At 40.7% G+C, this 18,634-nt stretch overlaps 1 protein-coding gene across 1 annotated transcript; it reads right to left on the bottom strand.

Moving 5' to 3' along the window:
- Positions 1 to 4,001: 4,001 nt before the first annotated feature.
- On the bottom strand, positions 4,002 to 12,429 carry LOC119652358 (thrombin-like enzyme KN-BJ 2). Its single transcript, XM_038056442.1, has 7 exons — positions 12,246 to 12,429; positions 12,083 to 12,196; positions 4,979 to 5,122; positions 4,810 to 4,920; positions 4,558 to 4,677; positions 4,328 to 4,494; positions 4,002 to 4,258 (listed from the first exon to the last, which is right to left on the bottom strand). Exons 1-7 carry the CDS (start codon positions 12,423 to 12,425, stop codon positions 4,174 to 4,176), a joined length of 921 nt encoding a protein of 306 aa, XP_037912370.1. The 5' UTR covers positions 12,426 to 12,429; the 3' UTR covers positions 4,002 to 4,173.
- Positions 12,430 to 18,634: the final 6,205 nt, after the last annotated feature.

Below are 18,634 nucleotides of genomic sequence, written 5' to 3'. Positions count from 1 at the left end.
AAGAACTTAATATCATTGAACATTTTCTGAAATCCGCGCACGATTGTTGGCAGCCAACAGAGTCTATTTCAGTTTACAAAGCTCTTACTGTACAAGATAATGATCTTGCCAGTCCTCATGTATTCCTCGGAGACTTGTGTTCTTAGCAAGAAGAATTGCGAACTCTTGGCCGCGTTCGAGGAAAGAATCCTCCGAAGAATTTTTGGCCCCCTACATGAGGATGGACGATTCCGTAGCCTAGGTTGCGGTGGGCGGGTCACTTAGTCCGTATGATCCAGCCCGGAAAGTCTATCAGGGCAATATCTATAGTAGAAAAAGAAGACGAGGCAAACCCTGCCTAAGATGGAGCGATGGCGTAGGTCAGGACGCGAGACAGCTTTTAGGGATATCGAATTGTTGGACCTCGGCTCAAAACCGGGATGTCTGGAGTTCTTTATTAAGGCAGGCCTAGACCGGATACCAGTTGTTGCGCCGTTGAGGATGATCTTCTGAAGTTCAACTTGCACCTCAGTTACCTTCTTGTTGCCGTGTAGGCTATCAGATTGGCAGCAAAGGCAACCGACGACCTTTTAGGGGACTCAAATAAGTAGAGTAATTCGCCGGTAAATACTGCGAAAAGTGAAGGCGCAGTCACGGTCCTTTGCTGTAATCCATTCAGAACATGAAATTCTCTACTAATAGTGAGATTTCCGTCCGTAATGACAAAGCACTTGCCATACAGCATACTGCACATAATCGCTACGAGGTGGCTGGCGAACTCGTTCTTCAGGAGCCTGAAAATTAGTCGATCCAACCAGACGGTATCGAAAGCCTTCTCCATAGCTCTAAGGCAAGCGCCTATGCACTCACCATTGTTATTGTCGAATGTCCAGATCGAAATCCAAATTGCGTATTCGACAATAATTCGTTCCTTATGATATGCCCGTTCAAGGCTTTCAATACCAAAACCTCAAACACTTTGTTGATGTTAGGCAGCAAACTGATTGGGCGGTAGTCTCTTTAAAATCCGGAACACTCGGGCTTTCTTCCATTGTCCTGGAAACAAAGAATTGTTCAATAAATTATTGAACCAGATGCAATAATTACGAATGGCAATGTCTGGTAAATGCCTGAGGACCACGTAGGGAATGCCATCCATACCGGATGATCTCTTATTGTTTAGCCTTCTAAATATTCCACACATGAGACAAAGTAATCAAGCAGATTATCACTCAGTATGAGATCAGCCTGCAACGCAGAGCTAAACTGGAGAACTGTAGTGGCTATATTTGAAATTGTGGACACCTCGTTCTACAATTTCCGAAAGCCGCGTTGGCTCTAAGTCCGTTCTGGGCCGATGCAGTGATTCAAAGTACTTCCCTATAAGCTTGAGTTTCAGAGTTTCATGATGTACATAATTGCCTTGCGGATCAGCAATTACACTATTGGTCTGAGTCAATAAGGTGACTTCTTCCGGAATAACATATTTATCTTTGTAAACATGAAGTCTGAATCGCTTAGTGAAATACCCTTTAACTTCTCCCGCCATTGAGAGTTCACTTCATCTATGTAATATTGGCGGTTAAGATCCCCCGTGAACTTAAGATTTGATTTTAACTCAACCAATATGGGATGATGATAGCCTCCATATCTCTATCTAGAGGTGATACCTCTATACCGGATGCAGCACTGTGTGATATCTCCCTCTTTATATATGAGATAGATAATGCCTCGTTGCCAATCGTCAGGGATTGATTGGCTGTCCCATACCTTGAGCAGAAATTGTGTAAGTGTAACTGGTCACCTCCATATTTAACTAATTCGGCTGTAATTCCATTGATTCCTGGGGATTTTTAAGCCGATGAATTGCACGGACTGTTTTTTCCAAGTACCAACTATGGTGGTGACAGTATTTGTCGGAGGTCTTAAGTTGACGGGCTCTTCAACTCGCCGATGTTCTGGTTGTTCAGTAGTTCATCAAAATACTCAACCCATCACTCCAATATGCCCATTCTGTTGGAAATAAGATTTCTCTCTTTGTCTCGGCAGGATGAACATCGAGGTATGTAAGGCTTCATCCTGGTGACTTGTTGGTAAATCTTCCGCGCCTGGTGCGGCTGCTCCCTGTACTCTTCGAGTTCACAGACCTGTTGGCTCTCCCAGGCTTCCTTTTTCCGTCTGTGAAGTCACTTCTCCGCTCGACGGAGTTCGTGATAAGTCTCTGCGCATGCCCGCGTTCTTTGAGAATGCAACATCACTCGGTATGCGGCATTCTTCCGTTCTGTAACTAGCTTACATTCTTCGTCAAATCAGCCGTTCCGAGTTTTCTTGCAGCTGGGACTAAGTATCTTTGTGGCCGTATTTATGATAACGCTTTTCAGGTGATTGTGAAGATCATTTTTGAAGCTTCATCTCCAGGATCTCTGTTGCCTGCGGTTATTGCGGCGTCCATTTTCCTCTTATAGGTGTTGGGAGGGCTGTGTTGTGAATAGCTTCGGTATTCACTCTCACCTGATTGTCAGAGGGGATTCTGGCTGGTTTTGTAATTCGAGCTGGAAGCACTATGCCAACGAGATAGTGATCTGGGTCTATATTGATCTCCCTATATTTTCTGACATTCATCAAGGCTGAGAGGTGGCGGCATTCAATCAGCACGTGGTCAATTTGGTTGAAAGTGGTCCCCTCTGGAGAGGTCCACGCATATTTCTTGACTGCTTTCCACGCAAACCAGGTACTTCCAACAATCATTTTGTGTGATATTGCTAACTGAATAATCCGCAGTCAGTTGTCATTAGTATCCCTATGTAAGCTATGGGAGCTGACGTATCGTCTGAATACGGGCTCCGTCCCTACTTGACTATTGAAATCTCCAAGTATGATTTTGATATCATACTTGAGACAGGCTTCGACAGTCCGGGAAAGATACACAGAAAATAAAACCACCATGGAAGACGAGAGAAGGAGGAAACTTACGGTGCAGAGGCTTGAAACCCCAGTACCGGCGGCTTTTGGGAGTGAGCAAGCGGGCTCCCGGTCGTCGGTATCCCTCGACCGCAGTTCCTCGGTTGTGGACAACTTGGTCACCTTGGTATATGATGCTACAAGTAATTTGAATCTGGAGAAGGAGGTGTTCAAGCGAAGTACGAAGTCCAGGACCAAGCAAGGAATCCATTCAAGAGGAGATCGTCTCCACCAATGCCAAAGGCGGTAAAGGATAAAGTACAGGCAAGGTCAATAAACACCAAAAATGAAGAAGCGTATAAAAGAAGTAACCCTGCCGGGGCCCATAGAGAGCAGAGTCTTGATTCGGAGCAATTACCCTTTACCCAGCTTGGCGCAAAAATAGTTGAGTTGTCCGAGTTTATCAAAGACAAGCTATTAGAGTCCTTTATAATAGATCACAGACGGAGGAAAAGAATACTAAGGATACGCCGAACCGACCTAATTGTCCCCATACACTCTGCCGTCCATATAAGTTCACCGCAATAATGACGATATACACGTCTTGGAGTGCAATAAGTTTACGTGAAATGCAAAATTTTAACCTTCGATAACTTTGTTAATACGGAGCAAATTGCATTCTATTTCTATGAAGATTTTAAGGGAGTTTTCGGGTATTTCTTAAATATGGTAATATACTATTATTAACTTTATACTATTATTTATTTTTTTCGTTTGAATAGGTTCTGACAACGAGACCTGTTTCAGTTTTTAAGTCAGCACATTTTGACGCTTTACTCACACACTTTACAATCTACTTCCGTCTCGAAAAGTACTAATCGAGGCCTTTCATTTGATATTCCATATGACTGTATTCGGTAAAAAAAATGTACATCCCCCTTTGCATGTACGTGTCAATCCCTACATGTGTGGGATTTCATAGTTCACGTAGGTTCTAAATTTCGTTTGGATCGGTGTAGCCGTTTTGGAGAAAAGTGAGTGTGGCAGACAGAGAGACGTTGTACCGATTTTAATAAGGTTTCGTTATACAATATATATACAAGTGAGAAAAATGCATCAGCCGACTAAACACATTAAATTAAATGCGTTGACATTCTCCGACCGTTCGACTCATTCCATCAGGAACTATGGTTTACTGTATAAATGGAATCTAACCACCAGCTACCATATTTAGACACGCTGTTTCGCTCTCGTTTATGTTGTCAACTTTAAAAATGGCATATTTTAGCTAAGTTAAATTAACATTTTTTTAAATGCATTATAAAATGAGAAGTGGTAGAAAATTGGAAATATTTTCACTGCTGTCGAATATTGCTTCCTGAAAATATTTGAGTATTAATCTTTTGTATGTTTTAAAGAAACACTTTGAATTGAAACTTGCGCTTACCCCGCTATGTAGTACTTCATGAATTTCTTTTTAATTACACTTCGAATCCATGAATAGTGCGGAGCAATATCAGTATACAAACTCCTTAGTGAACCGTTAATTTGAACGGCAAATGTATAAATGCCTTGAGCAGTATTGTTGCATATTACAGAACCACCGCAATCACCCTAGAGCGGTTGATAAAGCTTAAAATATCCAATTCGACTGAGATTCTCACTATTATTAATTACTGGGCATCCAAAGTTCTTCCCACCGCACATGAGTGTATACTCCTTAATATTACATACTTTTTTCGGATAAATTCTTTCGGGATGATATCTTAATATATCGTTTTGTTCACACACTTTGAGCTGTAAAGGAGATATAATAGAATGAAAGTCCACTTTAAGTATAAATGTAAAAAAATGGTGGCTAATCATGTTATTTTTTGTCAATATTCTGGCAATCAAAATAATTTATTAATAAAAATTGGAGTCACATACATAACGAGTAAAGCCCCATCCAGGCAGTACACATAAAGTTCCAACAGGTATGGGCTCTTTTGCAAATTTGATCGGCTTGAGATGATCCGTTAATATGAATGGTATATCGAGCTAAAAAATATGACATTTCATTTGGTTTTAGAAATATAAATGCCATTGAAATATTTACAAGAATTATCCCTATGTCATATTGGATTTTCATCCACCCTCTTGCACTTGGATAATTTGGGTGTAGGGCATATCTTTTGAATATACGAATCTGTTGTTTGTTCGATTGATATTCAGATTTATGGATATCACCAGCCATTACAAACTTAAAAAGAAAGAATTTAATTAATTAATTTCGTTATTTTGAAGTTTTCACAAGTTAGAGTGAGTGGAAAAATGGTTTATTAGACAAGTTTAAAAAAATTTCACTGAGAAAGGCTTTTATTTAAAGTAACTTCTAGGTTAAACTTAAGGGACAAATCAAAATAATATTCCATCATCACGTTTACTTGTGGAAAAATCGAAATGGAGGGTATTTTGGTACGCTGATGGAATATTCATCACCACTTCTTTCATATTTTTCAACTGAGAATTGGTCTTTGAAAAAGTGACCACATTCTTACGCACGCGATTCTTCCTTTTACAATTAATGTGATAAGTATGACCTTCTTTAAAAAGTACTACTTGGGTGGGGTATTTGATGCCCAACATGGTTATTTTCGGCCAAACAGAAATTCTACGCCCTCCTTAAACTCTAGCAGCTAATAATGGCGAAGAATGTCTTTAATTTCTGTACGTTTGGTTGGATCTCTTTCAGGTCATGAGAAACTGAACAATGAAACAATGGAATAAGTTTGGCATACTGTTTGACTTGATTTGACCTAATATTGAAAACAAAAATATTTTAGACTGATTGAGACGTCTCATTTTAGGATTTAAAAACTTGTCTTTTAGAGCATTTTAACAAAAATTGCGCAAACTATCATATCGAAAAAATATAGTTTCAACCTACCCGTTATTCTCTACAATTTTCTGATATTTCAGCAAGACAACGTTGGTCAACGATCCTCCTATTATCGTAGTACTATATTGCAAGAATAACGTTTTATTGCAAAATTGGCTTTTCTGCTTCGAAACGTTCCCATAGACAAAGAAATGTAAATGTCGCGTTTGAAGAGGCTCATTAAGTCCTGAAATCAGACTAGAATATTTCTCCAGAATGGCGAGGTTTTTGGAAGAAAATAAAAAGGTCTCTCCCTCAATACCAATAGCTCTACTACTGAAATACTGAACCCATCCATAACAGAGTCCCCACCAGGGAAACGGATGCCGCAATAATCGTAGCTAATAGAGGTCTTGGAAATGAAGCATGATCTTCACAACCACTTGAAGAACGTTATAATTGATATGGCCGCAAACAAAAACAAATAGTTCGACAATGCCTTTAAGCTAGTAACGGAACGACGTAAGAACGCGGGTATGCGCAGAGACCTATCGCGAACTACGTCGAGTAGAGAAGAGACTTTACATAAAAGAAAAGCAATCCTAGCAGATTCAAAAGGTTTTTGAATTCGAAAATTGCAGGGAGCAACCGAACCAGGCGTGAAAATTTTGCCAGCGAGTCAGCAAGAGGAAGATTCATACACCTCGATGCTCATCCTACACTACTGACGAAGAGGCAAATCTAATTTCCGGGTAGGGCATATTAGAACAATAAGATCGAGTACTTTGATGAACAGCTTAACAACCAGCGAGTTGGAGGTCCCGCTAGCTAAGGAAAACTGACAAATGGTGCCACCATCAAACATGAAAGAAACAATTCGTGCAATTCATCAACCTGAAAACCCTAAATCGTCAGGAGGTGATGGAAGTACAGCCGAATTTGTTAAATATGGAGGCGACCAACTACACCAAGCGGCTTATCAACGTATGCTCAAAGCAAATCGGCTGGCAATGGGGCACTATCTGTCCAATACATACGTACATACATAACAAGTCAGTGAACCAGAAGCTTAAGGTACGTAAGGTTTTGTGTATTCCTTAATTTGACGCATTAGCCCCTAGAGACGCAATGTATGTATATGCACATATTATGTCATAATATTCACTTACACGTGCTAATGACATTCAAAGTCTTAGAATTTGCACTGCAGCGACAATTTTAACTTATAATAACTTCATAAGTAATAGTGCGATTTCCACCAATTTGGTAGGACCATGCTTTATATTGTAGCCCATATTGGTGCATTTCATGACTCGAAGATGAAGTTAATTGGGGTTTTGGAGTCAATAACTGAAAATTATAGTAATATCCAACTGTGATTTTTTTTAGATTATTCCAAGGGCAGGTTCTGAAAATGGGTCCGTGAAAGAAATGACCATTTTTTAGCCGCCGCTCTCCTCTCTTACGCATTGATGTCAGAACTGAAATCAGCTTTGGAAAGCACTAATTGAGACCTTTTATTTGATACGCCACGTGACCATATTCGGTGTACGAAATTTTTTAAATCCCACGGATAATGATGTCGCCTACTGTATGCGGGTGAGAACACACCAAATTTGGAGTCATTTGGAATAATACATGTGACAGAAAGATAGACCGACAGTAAACCGATTTTAAAAAGGTTTTGTTTTACACAAAACCCTAACAAGGGGGAGGGGCAGGGCGCAGATGTGAATAGGTTTGACCATCTACTATACAAATTCATTTGGCATGCACTGTGGAAACACCAAGCGCCAGGGGGACTTGTACATTCGCGGGGTGGCAAGTGTATTTAAACCCCTCCGTGTCTCTGTCGGTGTTCATCAAGGAAACGCTCTATAGTCACTCCTCTTCGCTCTTATCATGAACACTGGTGAACGCAGTTGCGATGCGCTATATAATGCGCTATGCAGCTGATCTTGCCTTTGCGTCTCAAACCAAATCTGATCTCGAGCAACTCGTCCCATGTAATAACGTATGCAACTAAGTTTAAATAAAACAAAGTTTTTGACTATCAGCCCCATTGAAAAATTCACAGCCACTGTCAGTGTCAGAAACCTCGAACTAGGTATCTTTGTGCGATGTTTCTGACGATTAAAATATATATAAATAATGACGCGATTTTCTTTTCGCTAGTAGTTATTTATTCTGATGTGGATATACCGATCGTTCCAGAACAGATTGTTCCTTTCTTCAGTGCTAGATGTCTACTCGCAATTGGGGTTTTCTATAACTTATATACTATCATAAATCTGTACCACTATTCTAATTAATTTTTAATAGTCTTCTACATTAGTCGAAATATTTACCAGTACACACATAAGTTATTTCTATATTCTGCAAGAAAGGTGTTTAATTCGCAATTGCAATTATCTTGGCCCGAATTCAATCTATTATAGTATCCGTGGGCTGTTTAATTCCTGTTTTAGTACCTGTTTTGACATTCGATTTTGTCTGCCCCATATACACTTTTGGAACGGAAGAATGCTACATACCGAGTAACGTTACATTCACAAAGAACGTGGGCACCCGCAGAGAACTATCACGAACTTCGCCGAGCTGAGAAACGACTTCATAGACGGAAGAAGGAAGCCTGGGAGAACCAACAAAAAAAAAAGTACAGGGAGCAACCGCACAAACCGCGGAAGTTTTACCAACAAGTCAGCAGGATGAAGCTTTACATACCTCGATGCTCATCCTGCCGATACAAAGAGAGAAATCTGATTTCCGACAGAATGGGCATATTGAAGCGTTGGGTTGAGTATTTTGAAGAACTGTCAACAACCAAAATATCGGCGAGTTGGAGGTCCTGCCAACTGAAGATGACGGACAAGTACTGCCACCACCAAGTGTAGAAGAAACAGTCCGTGCAATTACAATTAATTACAAAACCAGCACTGAAAAAGGACACATGTTGTGTCCGAAACACGTGTCTGCTATCCATAAATCAAATCAATAGTTAAACGGGAAACTTTTCCTTTTAATAGTTTTACTCAAAAAGAACTGTAGTAAACAAAGGAACTATTTTTCCATGCAATCCGCCGGCTTAAAAATCATAAATCGTCAGGAGTCGATGGAATTACAGCCAAATTGGTTAAATATGGACCCGACTAACTACACCAAATGGTTCATCAATTGATACTCAAGGTGTGGGACAGCGAATCTATGCCTGACGACTGGCAACAAGGCATTCTCATACATAACAAGTCGGGAAACCGGAAGCTGGACGCTTTAGGTATAAAAGGTTTTGTGTATTTCTTATACAAAGATATGTGAGTGTGCATTTGCATATAGGCATATATTATGTGAGAGTATCCACTTTCTGATGATCTACTTTTATAGTCTTGAATTTTTAGGGAAACGACAATTTTGACCTATTATAACTTTGTTACTAATAGTGCGTTTTCCACTAAACTTGGTACAATTACACTTTATGTTACAGCCTACATTACTAAATTTCGTGATAATAGGATAACCTTAAAGGGGGTTTTGCAGCCAATTACAAAAGATTAGAGTAAAATACTATTTTGAACTTTATTTGAAAGGATATAATGGCAGCCTCTTCATTTTTTTCAGACTTTTCGGTTGAGTAGTTTCTGAGAATGGGTCGGTTAAAGAAATGATCACTTTCAACCCCCCGCACTCTCTACCTTTCCAAGAAATGTCAAAATTTAGACCGGTTTCGAAAAGAACTAACCGAAACCTTTCATTTGATATCGCACGCGACTATATTTGGCGAAAAAAAATACACACCCCGTTTGCATGTATGGGGACCCTCCCTGAAATTTAACGTAAAAGCATGTAACACACTATATGGTTGAGCGTTCATAGCTCCCACCTTTTCACACAACATGGTGTCGATTGCTACAACCGCCTCCGAAAAAAAAATCCGTGTAATGGACAGACAGACAGACGGACAGACAGACAGTAAACCGATTTTAATAAGGTTTCGCTTTACACAAAACCTTAAAAAGAGGGATATCACGCAGTGCAGCAAATATGGAGGTATTACGTTGCTGAGTATCATCTATATGATATCCTCCGTTATCTAGCTAGGTCGGATAGCCCCATACTCCCAGAACATCATTAGCCCATACCAAAGAGGTTTCACTCCTGCAAGTCAGTAACATATCAGATTTTCTCTAGGTGGCAAGTAATGGAAAAACTGTTGGAAAATGGACATCAATTGCAACATTTTTCCATGGACTTTAAAGCCGCCTATGACAGCATAGCTAGGGTAAAACTGTACACGGCCATGAGAGAATTCGGTATCCCGATGAAATTGATAAGACTGACTAGGCTGACCCTGACCAATGTGCGAGGCCAGATAAAGCAACAAGATCACTCTCGAGACCTTTCAACATCAATATCGCTCTAAGAAAAGGGGATGCCCTATCATGCGTCCCCTTTAACCTAGCTATGGAAAAAATGATTCGCAATGCGGATGTAAATGCGAGAGGCACGATCCTCTTCAAGTCCACCCAACTACTGGCCTATGCTGACGATACCGACATTATGGGAAGAACAACCCGAGATGTACAGTGTACATTCATCCAGATCGAGCAGGTGGCGCGAGATCTTGAGCTGCGCATCAATGAAGCCAAGACGGAGTATATGGTGGCAATGTCAGCACCAAAAACCAAAGAATGAACAACATCGAATCGCACTGGTCAAACGAAAACAATGAAGATAGGAGACTACAACTTTGAGACCGTTGACAATTTCTCCTATCTAGGGTCGAAATTACAACCGATAACAACTATGACGATGAAATCCGCGCACAGTTGTTAGCAGCCAACAGAGCCTATTTCAGCTTACAAAAACTGTTCCGCTCAAAACGTCTCACCATACGGTTGGAGCTCTTATTGGGCAAGGCAATGATCTTGCCAATCCTCATATAGTGCTCGGAGCCGGATTCTTAGGAAAAACAAAATTGCGAAATTTTGGCCGCGTTCGAGAGAAGAATCCTCCGAAGAATTTTTGGCCCCCTACATGAGAATGGACGATTCCGTAGCCAACGACGAAATCTATGAGCGATACCATTACGTTGTGGATAAAATCCGGCTCAACAGGTTGCAGTGAGCGTGTCACCTAATCCATATGGATGAGGATGGGCTGGATGCCCGGAAAGTCTATAAGGGCGGGGAAATGGAGCGATGGCGTAGGTGAGGAAGCCAGACAGTTTTTAGGGATATCGAATTGGTGGACCTCGGCGCAAAACCGGGGTGTCTGGAGTTCCTTATTAAGGCAGGCCTAGACCGGGTACCGGTTGTTGTGCCCTTGATGATGATGATATTCTGTTTGCGCTGCAGACGCTATGCCAGAATAGAAAACCTGTCTCTTGTCCCTTTTGGTGGCGCTGAGATCACTTCCTCCATCTTTTTTCATGAGAGTTTATTTAAATTTTATTATTATTACCAATCTTGATGCCGCGGAGGAAAGCATCCCTAGAACTTTGTGAGCAGCTATGAAACTTAACATTAGTATCCTTCGAAATGAAAATCAGTACCTCGAAACGATATGTCGACTACCAATCAACAATCACTGGTCCGTCAAAGCACGCATTTACTGCCATCAAACGTATATATATAAAGGACATAAGTACAGGCCAGTTTACAATGTTAATCAAATCAAATAAATGCACCAATTTACAGTAGCATTCAAACTTATAAATACTATCACGATATGACAAGTTCCCCTTCTCGCTTCAGGAAATCCAATAAATATTCTGCGAATCGGGATCATTCTGAATATTGTCGATTATAAACCGGGGAAATTACTATAAAGTCTGAAACGGATTTACGGTTGCGGCATGAACGCTTTGCCGCCTCACAATTTTCATTAACGTGGATCGTTACAAAGGGGAAGGAAGCACACATCCCAGATAAGAATTGTTTTAAATCTACATATAGTGGAACGAAAGAACTTGCAGCATGATAGTAGGTATTCCGAAGGTTTGATGAATAATCTTATAACTGAATTTTCGCCTACCATGATATGCAAATTAAGAGATGGAACGAGCACGTCACCACGATTCTAATTTGCTACAATCGCGTATAAGATTACTCCACTTCTCGATAAAAATGAAATTAATCAATGACTGATACACTGTAGTTTCTGGATATCAGCCATAAGTAATGAAAGTGCAGTTGAACGCCTCCCAGTAAGCGAACGAAGTACTGAAATTGCAACAACCGCGAGTTTTTTTAATTAACTCATCCACTTGATTCCCTGAAGCCGCAAATTTTTTCTACCTAAAATCTCAAATAATATCGAATAAGAACTGTAGTTTGAATGCATTACTTGAACCAACGGTCCACCAGGAATAAAAGGACAGTGTGCAGCTGTGATTATGTGATGGGTTGTCAGCAGAGTCCCTGTGCAGCGGTTGTCAAAGTTCCAGTAGAGAATCAAAACCTGCAATTGAAATTGTTTGATTGGCGGGATAATTAGAAGACCTTCTTACCGTGTATGGGAATTGCCCCTCTGTTGCCATAGACCCATTCTCAATTCTGAGACTGTGATTGGCCCTGGAAACAAGTGAGAATGCCAATAAATGAAAAAGTTCCAACAAAAGAACTATCAAGAAGCTCCTCATCGACGACATCTGATTACAAATTATATCCTTGGAGTATTCTTGCGACATTTAATGTACCTCACTTGTCAAATAACAAATGGTTACTTTAATGTTTAATATTCCGTCCGTGTCCGGATAGCTGAGTGGTTAGAGCACAAGGCTGTTGTACGGAAGGTCGCGGTTAAAATCTCACTGGTGGCAGTGGGATTTGTATCGTGATTTGACGTCAGATACCAGTCGACTCAGTTGTTACCTCCTACAGAATACTGTAGTGTACCGTTACGGTCTTGAATGAAGTGCTCTAGCACACTTCAAGGCCCTGATCCAATATGAATTGTTGCACCAACGATTATTATTATTCCGAAAAGGTGCGTGATTCCACAACATGAAGGTGCGAACTATAAATCCAATTAAGTCAAGATAATTTTGACCAGCGCTCCTTTTGAGTCACTAATAAGGCTGGCCCTATTTTTCTCTTAGAAATGGTTCTCCATTTTGCAAGTACCCGCTAAAAAAAATTCAAAAAGTTATATTAAAATTTCTCCTGGGGTTATTAATGCCGATATTACATAGTTAAAAAAGTTATAAGTTGGCCGGTTATGTAGATTGTGGCGGCAAAAAACTCTTTACTAATGAATATATTTTACCAAACCAACCTTCCCTATCCTCATACCGGCGATTTTCGGTGAGAATATGCGTCAAACAATTATGTACATTTCTACGACATCCAAAGCTGGATATTTGAAACCAGCTTTTGTGTCCATGTCTCTTTGTAAGAATATCTCAGGGTTCCAGTACACCGCTCGTCGACATTATCGTCACCGCGTGCCTTCCAACCGTAAAATATTTACATATTCACGTCCAAAATGGCAAATAGTATCATTTCCGCAATCATGAGTGCTTTTAACATTAGTGGAGTGTTCGTAGAAAATTAACCGATGTTTCACTAGAAAGTCAAGATATTTGCTATACGGCTTTGATTCTACCATCTTAAAACTTCCTTCAACTACCGACTACCGACTAGTAAAACCTCTGCCTCATGTTGCGCTAGCTGCGACCCATGTGATACCAACCACTCCTTAATTAGCCTGACCTTTGTGCCATAAGCTCATTCAACATTCCCAAGATTTGTTTGCTAGTGCAACTGGATTTTTGTCAACATAGCCCATAAGTCTAGTTCGTCGCGGGAGTTTGATCGATAGGGCGTGGTCATAGATCCATGACGTACTCCGCCGGTTACCAAGTATGGGTCTACATCAGTGTCATAGAGGGGTTTCCTATCTTCAAAATAGCCACTGATGATTTCGTATACCTAAAGGGCACATTTAGTTGGCAATTGTGGAGGATTTTATAATAAGCTGCCATTTTTCTTTTTCTTCAGCCTTTGTCCCGTTCACAAAGGAGTCGGCCCGTCGTGATCGGTTTCGCCATTTGGCTCTATCAAATGCCTCATCTGGATGCAATCTCGAGGCTTTTAAATCCTTATCCAGCGTATCAAGCCATCGTTATTTAGGCCTGCCTTTTGGTCGTTTACCATCGCCTTCGACGTTCACACCAATCTTGGCAAAGAAATTCTCGTTAGCGCGAATTGCGTGACCATACCGTTGAAAACGTCTCTCTCGGAATTTTTCCACGATCGGTGCAACCATCAATCCCATAACGATCGCGGATATCCGCATTTCGGATGTGATCAAAACGTGTCATACCACTAGTCCAACTCAACATCTTTGTCTCCATTACCGCAAGATGCCGTTCATTGTCTTTTATAGTCGGCCAAAACTCAGAACTATAGAGAGCGGACGTCACTGCGGTAAATTTTCGATTTGAGATGTTCGTTGATACGTCGATTAAAAAGAACACCAGTTGTGGAACGCCACTTCATCCAGGTTGCGTTAATGTGTGAAGCAATTTCATTCCGATTGCGCAAATGTAAATCATTTTTCACTTGGGGGATAATAACAGCAGAGTCTTTTGCGTTCCCCCTTATGCCGCTTCATCCGCCAGACTGATCAATACATTGATAGCATCCACCGTTGATCGGGCGGGGGCAAATACTGTTGCTCACAAATGTCTACTCAATAATCGGGAGCAGCCTGTTGCATATAGTGCACCCCAGCAGTTTGGCCATACACTTCAGTAAGCAAGTGGGGTTGTCCCAAGTCGTAGTTTACTTTTCTCCGGGAAGCTTTTTATTTCCTCCTTTTTTATGCTCTCCGAACCCTTGCTTTTTCATTCCACTAGGGTTTCAGCTACCTATAAGGATTATTTCTGCATCTTGACATAGTGGCATCACAAGTTGTTATATCGTAATTTTCCCCCAGTTTCCATTCCTCTGCTCTTAATAACACTAAATAATAGCTTGGTGGCTAATATGTGTGCAATACTCACTAATTTACAGGCCAGTTTCCTTATAAAATTCCTACTTACGGAAGACTCACTAGAACCTGCTCACCTCATGCGAAAAGTATAGATGCTTTCGATACTAGCAAACTCAGTGAAGAAAGGTCCAGCAATATAAGCTGCATGTTGTTTGAAACTTTTGTTTCTCACTCAATAGACTACACCTTCCGTTTTCCTCGAGGACCATGGGGAATCGTGAGCTCGCGTCCAAAGCTAATTAAGTAACGGCTGCTCATATTTCACGCTTGGCAGGGCGTAGCAACTATAGAATGAGCAAAGTTAATTTTTACTAGGTTATTTTCCTCGAATGAGAACCTCCCAGTCAACCAAATCATGCAACTTTCACTTTTGTTGGTGCCTCGTAGCACATTGTCTTTTCTTCTAGATGACTGACTATCTATCGCAACATCTGCATCAACCCTTGCAATGTCCCACGAGATCGTGTGCAGCTTCACAGTGGTTGGGGTTTAAATAAATCTCATCTGCTTTTGGGTTTTCTTAAGTAGCGAGCATTTTCCACTTCCTTTCCCCAATTTATCACCCTTCGTCGTTGTCTCATTATTTCTTTTTATATGACATTCTGCCGTCCACTCATGGCACTCTGCTCTCCACTCCTGTGGTGAAGTCTAAACTGAGCGGAGAGCGCCGGTGGCGTCATCGTCAAAATAAATTTCGAATGATGCGAATCCAGCCGCGCCACAAAGCTTTGTTCCAATATCCTCCGTCACTTCGTTGCTCCTCTTTGTGCCTTCTGACTGGCTTCGTGCCTATATTGGCAATGAGAGTCGATAATATGGTTGGGATGCATGTTGAATTTAGCGCGTCTATGGCATTTTCCCAAGAGCTTTTAAGACTTCAAACTTCTACTTTGATAATAGAGGTTATACTTATGGTCGACTAGTTTGAAAAATATATTCAAGATGTTGCCCATCTTTTTCAGGCACCTTGAGACTTGTAATAACACTCCATCAATCATCTTACCGTAGATATGCGCAACCCCTTCCCTCTTGTCCTTCCGTCAAACTTAGCCTCCCATCCAACTGCAACGGACATAGGCGGAGAAATTAACACGTTAGCACTTAGTCGTGGAATGGGGACTGCCTTCTTCTCCTTATCATTTGTAGAATTATCTACTGGATGCCATATCCAGCATACCATCGTCCATATTTTCCATTTTTTCCAATGGAAATTTGTGTCTATATCACTACTTTGGTCTGAATATCTGAATATCAAACAAGTCGGGAAAACGGAAGCTGGACGCTTCAGGTATGAAAGGTTTTGTGTATTTCTTTTATAAAGACATTTGAGTGTGAATTTGTCCCATTAGTACGTACCACGTAATAAGCGCATATATTATGTAAGAATATCCACTTTCCGGTGACATTAACATTCAAAATGTTGAATTTCCAAGGAAATGGCAACTTTGACCTATTATAACTTTGTTAGTAATAGTGCGATTTCGACCAAACTTGGTAGCATTAAGCTCTATATTATAGTCTACATTGCTGCATTTCGTGGTGCTAGAATGAACTTAAGAGGGGTTCTGCAGCCAATTACTGAAAACTATAGTAATATACTATTATTAACTTTATTTGAACAGATATCGGTATGGAAGGTATTTCGGAACCTAGCCAACATATAGCCTCTTGATTTTTTTTTCAGATTTTTCGGTTGGGCTGTTTCTGAGAATGGCCCCATTAAATAAATGAGCACTTTCCACCCCCCGCACTCCCCGCCTTTCCAACAAATGTCAAAGCTAAGACGGGCTTCGGAAAGTACTAACCTTTCATTTGATACCCCACATGATTATATTTGGTGAAAAAAAATTTACACCCCCTTTTGAATGTATGGGAACCCCCTCTTAAGTTCAACGTAAAAGGATGTAACTCACTGTATGCGTGAGTGTTCACCGTCATTTGGAGCAATTTCACGCGCCAGCGCAACTGAAGTCGAAAAAGAAATAAAACGAGTGAAATCAGGAAAAACCACTGGACCAAACAACATCTGAGCTCTGGAGAGCAAAGAACTGGGACCGAACATTATAGCTCAGCCAATTTTTTAATCAGGCTATTGAGCAAGCTAGACCACCGTCTGACAGTCAAGAAAGAACCACCTTTCCAATATGGATAGGAAAAGTAGTCCAGCAGAATGTTCAAATTACCGTCCGACCCGGTTGCTTTCCCATGCCATGAAGAACGCATTCTCTACAACCGTATTTATGACATCATTTAAATAACCGTGAATCAAAACGGTAACTACTGCCGCAATACACGCTGCAAGGTTACTCATGAAGAAACATCGTGTCCCATACGAACTAATCTACACCTATGTAGTGCCAGAAGAACTCGTGTGCTGGACTACATTGTTCTACGACGATGCGAAAAGTAAAGTTCGAAGTGTGGTGAGTATATTAAAATCGATTCGTGCCTCTGTTGGTGTTCATCAAGGAAGCGCCCTCTCACCACTCCTTTTTGTTCTTGTTATGGAGACTTTCAGACGCGTCTAATAGCAAAGATGATCTAGAGCAACTTGTCCGAGAATGGCATGATTGCCTCATGCAGCACGACCTCAGATTGAATTTGAATAAAACATAATTTTTGTCGACGGATCCCATGAAATCGACACTATCATTGTCAATGGTAATGGCCTGCCCATTTACCCCCCGAGGTAAAAATCTCGGGCTAACACTATCAGCCAGTGGATGAACTGGGGTTCACTGTGATTGACCTATCAATGAATGTTTCAAATCTAAAATTTTCCGCGGTGTCGTCCTCCCCTCGCCGTCTATGCTCCTGAGATTTGGCCGAATATAAAAGCCAATGAACAGCGTCTCGCGGTAATGGAGGCGAAGATATTGCGTTGAGCTAGTGGCATCGAGAGCAACTTGCATGTCGAACGCACGCAAGTGCGAATCGCGGTGGCCACAAAATCGAAAAACAATTTTTGACCGCGAAAATTGTTTTTCGATGTCAGTCAGGAATGAATCAGAACAGAGAGAGAGTTTATGAAATGTTGTGTTCTTATTGACTTTTCTGTGAAAGTGATCGTTGTGATGAATGTTTATATAATGAAATACTTTGGTCCGATGAATTATTATTTATTGTCAAAAACATAAACCAACAACTTAACACACCTTGACCATATTCGAAAAGAGTATACCGGCGGTCGATATGGGGTTGCACCGGTCGTGGAAAAATTACGATTCGATGGTATGGTCATGCAATTCGCGGTAACGAGAATTCACTTGTCAATATTGGTCTGAACATCGAAGTTGATGGCAAGCGACAAAAAAGAATGCCGGTCGAAACAACATAGTTTAATACGCTGGATGGTACCTTCAAAACCTCGCGGCTGAAGTTGCCAATAACATTTCCAAAAAAAAAAACTTTAAATCTTAAAACTGAAACCCAATAATTTCGAAGTCTACATCCAACGATCAGATTTTCTGTTCTGTTTTCGCATTAGTTTATCGCGAAGTTATTCTTCTTCAGTCCGATTGTTTTTGCGATGTCCAACAACTTCCTTACTAGCATATTAGGCTCTTTCAGTCTAATAGCACACTGATCAAGTGTATCCTTGACGAAGGGGATGTTAAAATCCTTGTTTACATTCTCATTTTTTGAACGCCGTGGAACTTACTTACTCTTAGAACTTCGCATCGCACTCTTTGCTGCTGTATACCGTGGAATATTTAAATTCTTCATTCAATCAACATAATGGTTTGGCTTCTGTGTGATTTTTATGAAGATATAAATCGATACAACGGTCATGCAATCACATTCTGCAGAAAGAACCAAGAATCTGTCCGAACTGGATTACCTGAAGCATTTTAAGATTTTAAGATTACCCCCCAAATGTAACGAACTAAAAAATGACTT

Source organism: Hermetia illucens, chromosome 3 (genome assembly GCF_905115235.1).
Source record: "Hermetia illucens chromosome 3, iHerIll2.2.curated.20191125, whole genome shotgun sequence".
Taxonomy (NCBI): domain Eukaryota; kingdom Metazoa; phylum Arthropoda; class Insecta; order Diptera; family Stratiomyidae; genus Hermetia; species Hermetia illucens.
This window is presented reverse-complemented; position numbering and strand designations above follow the sequence as displayed.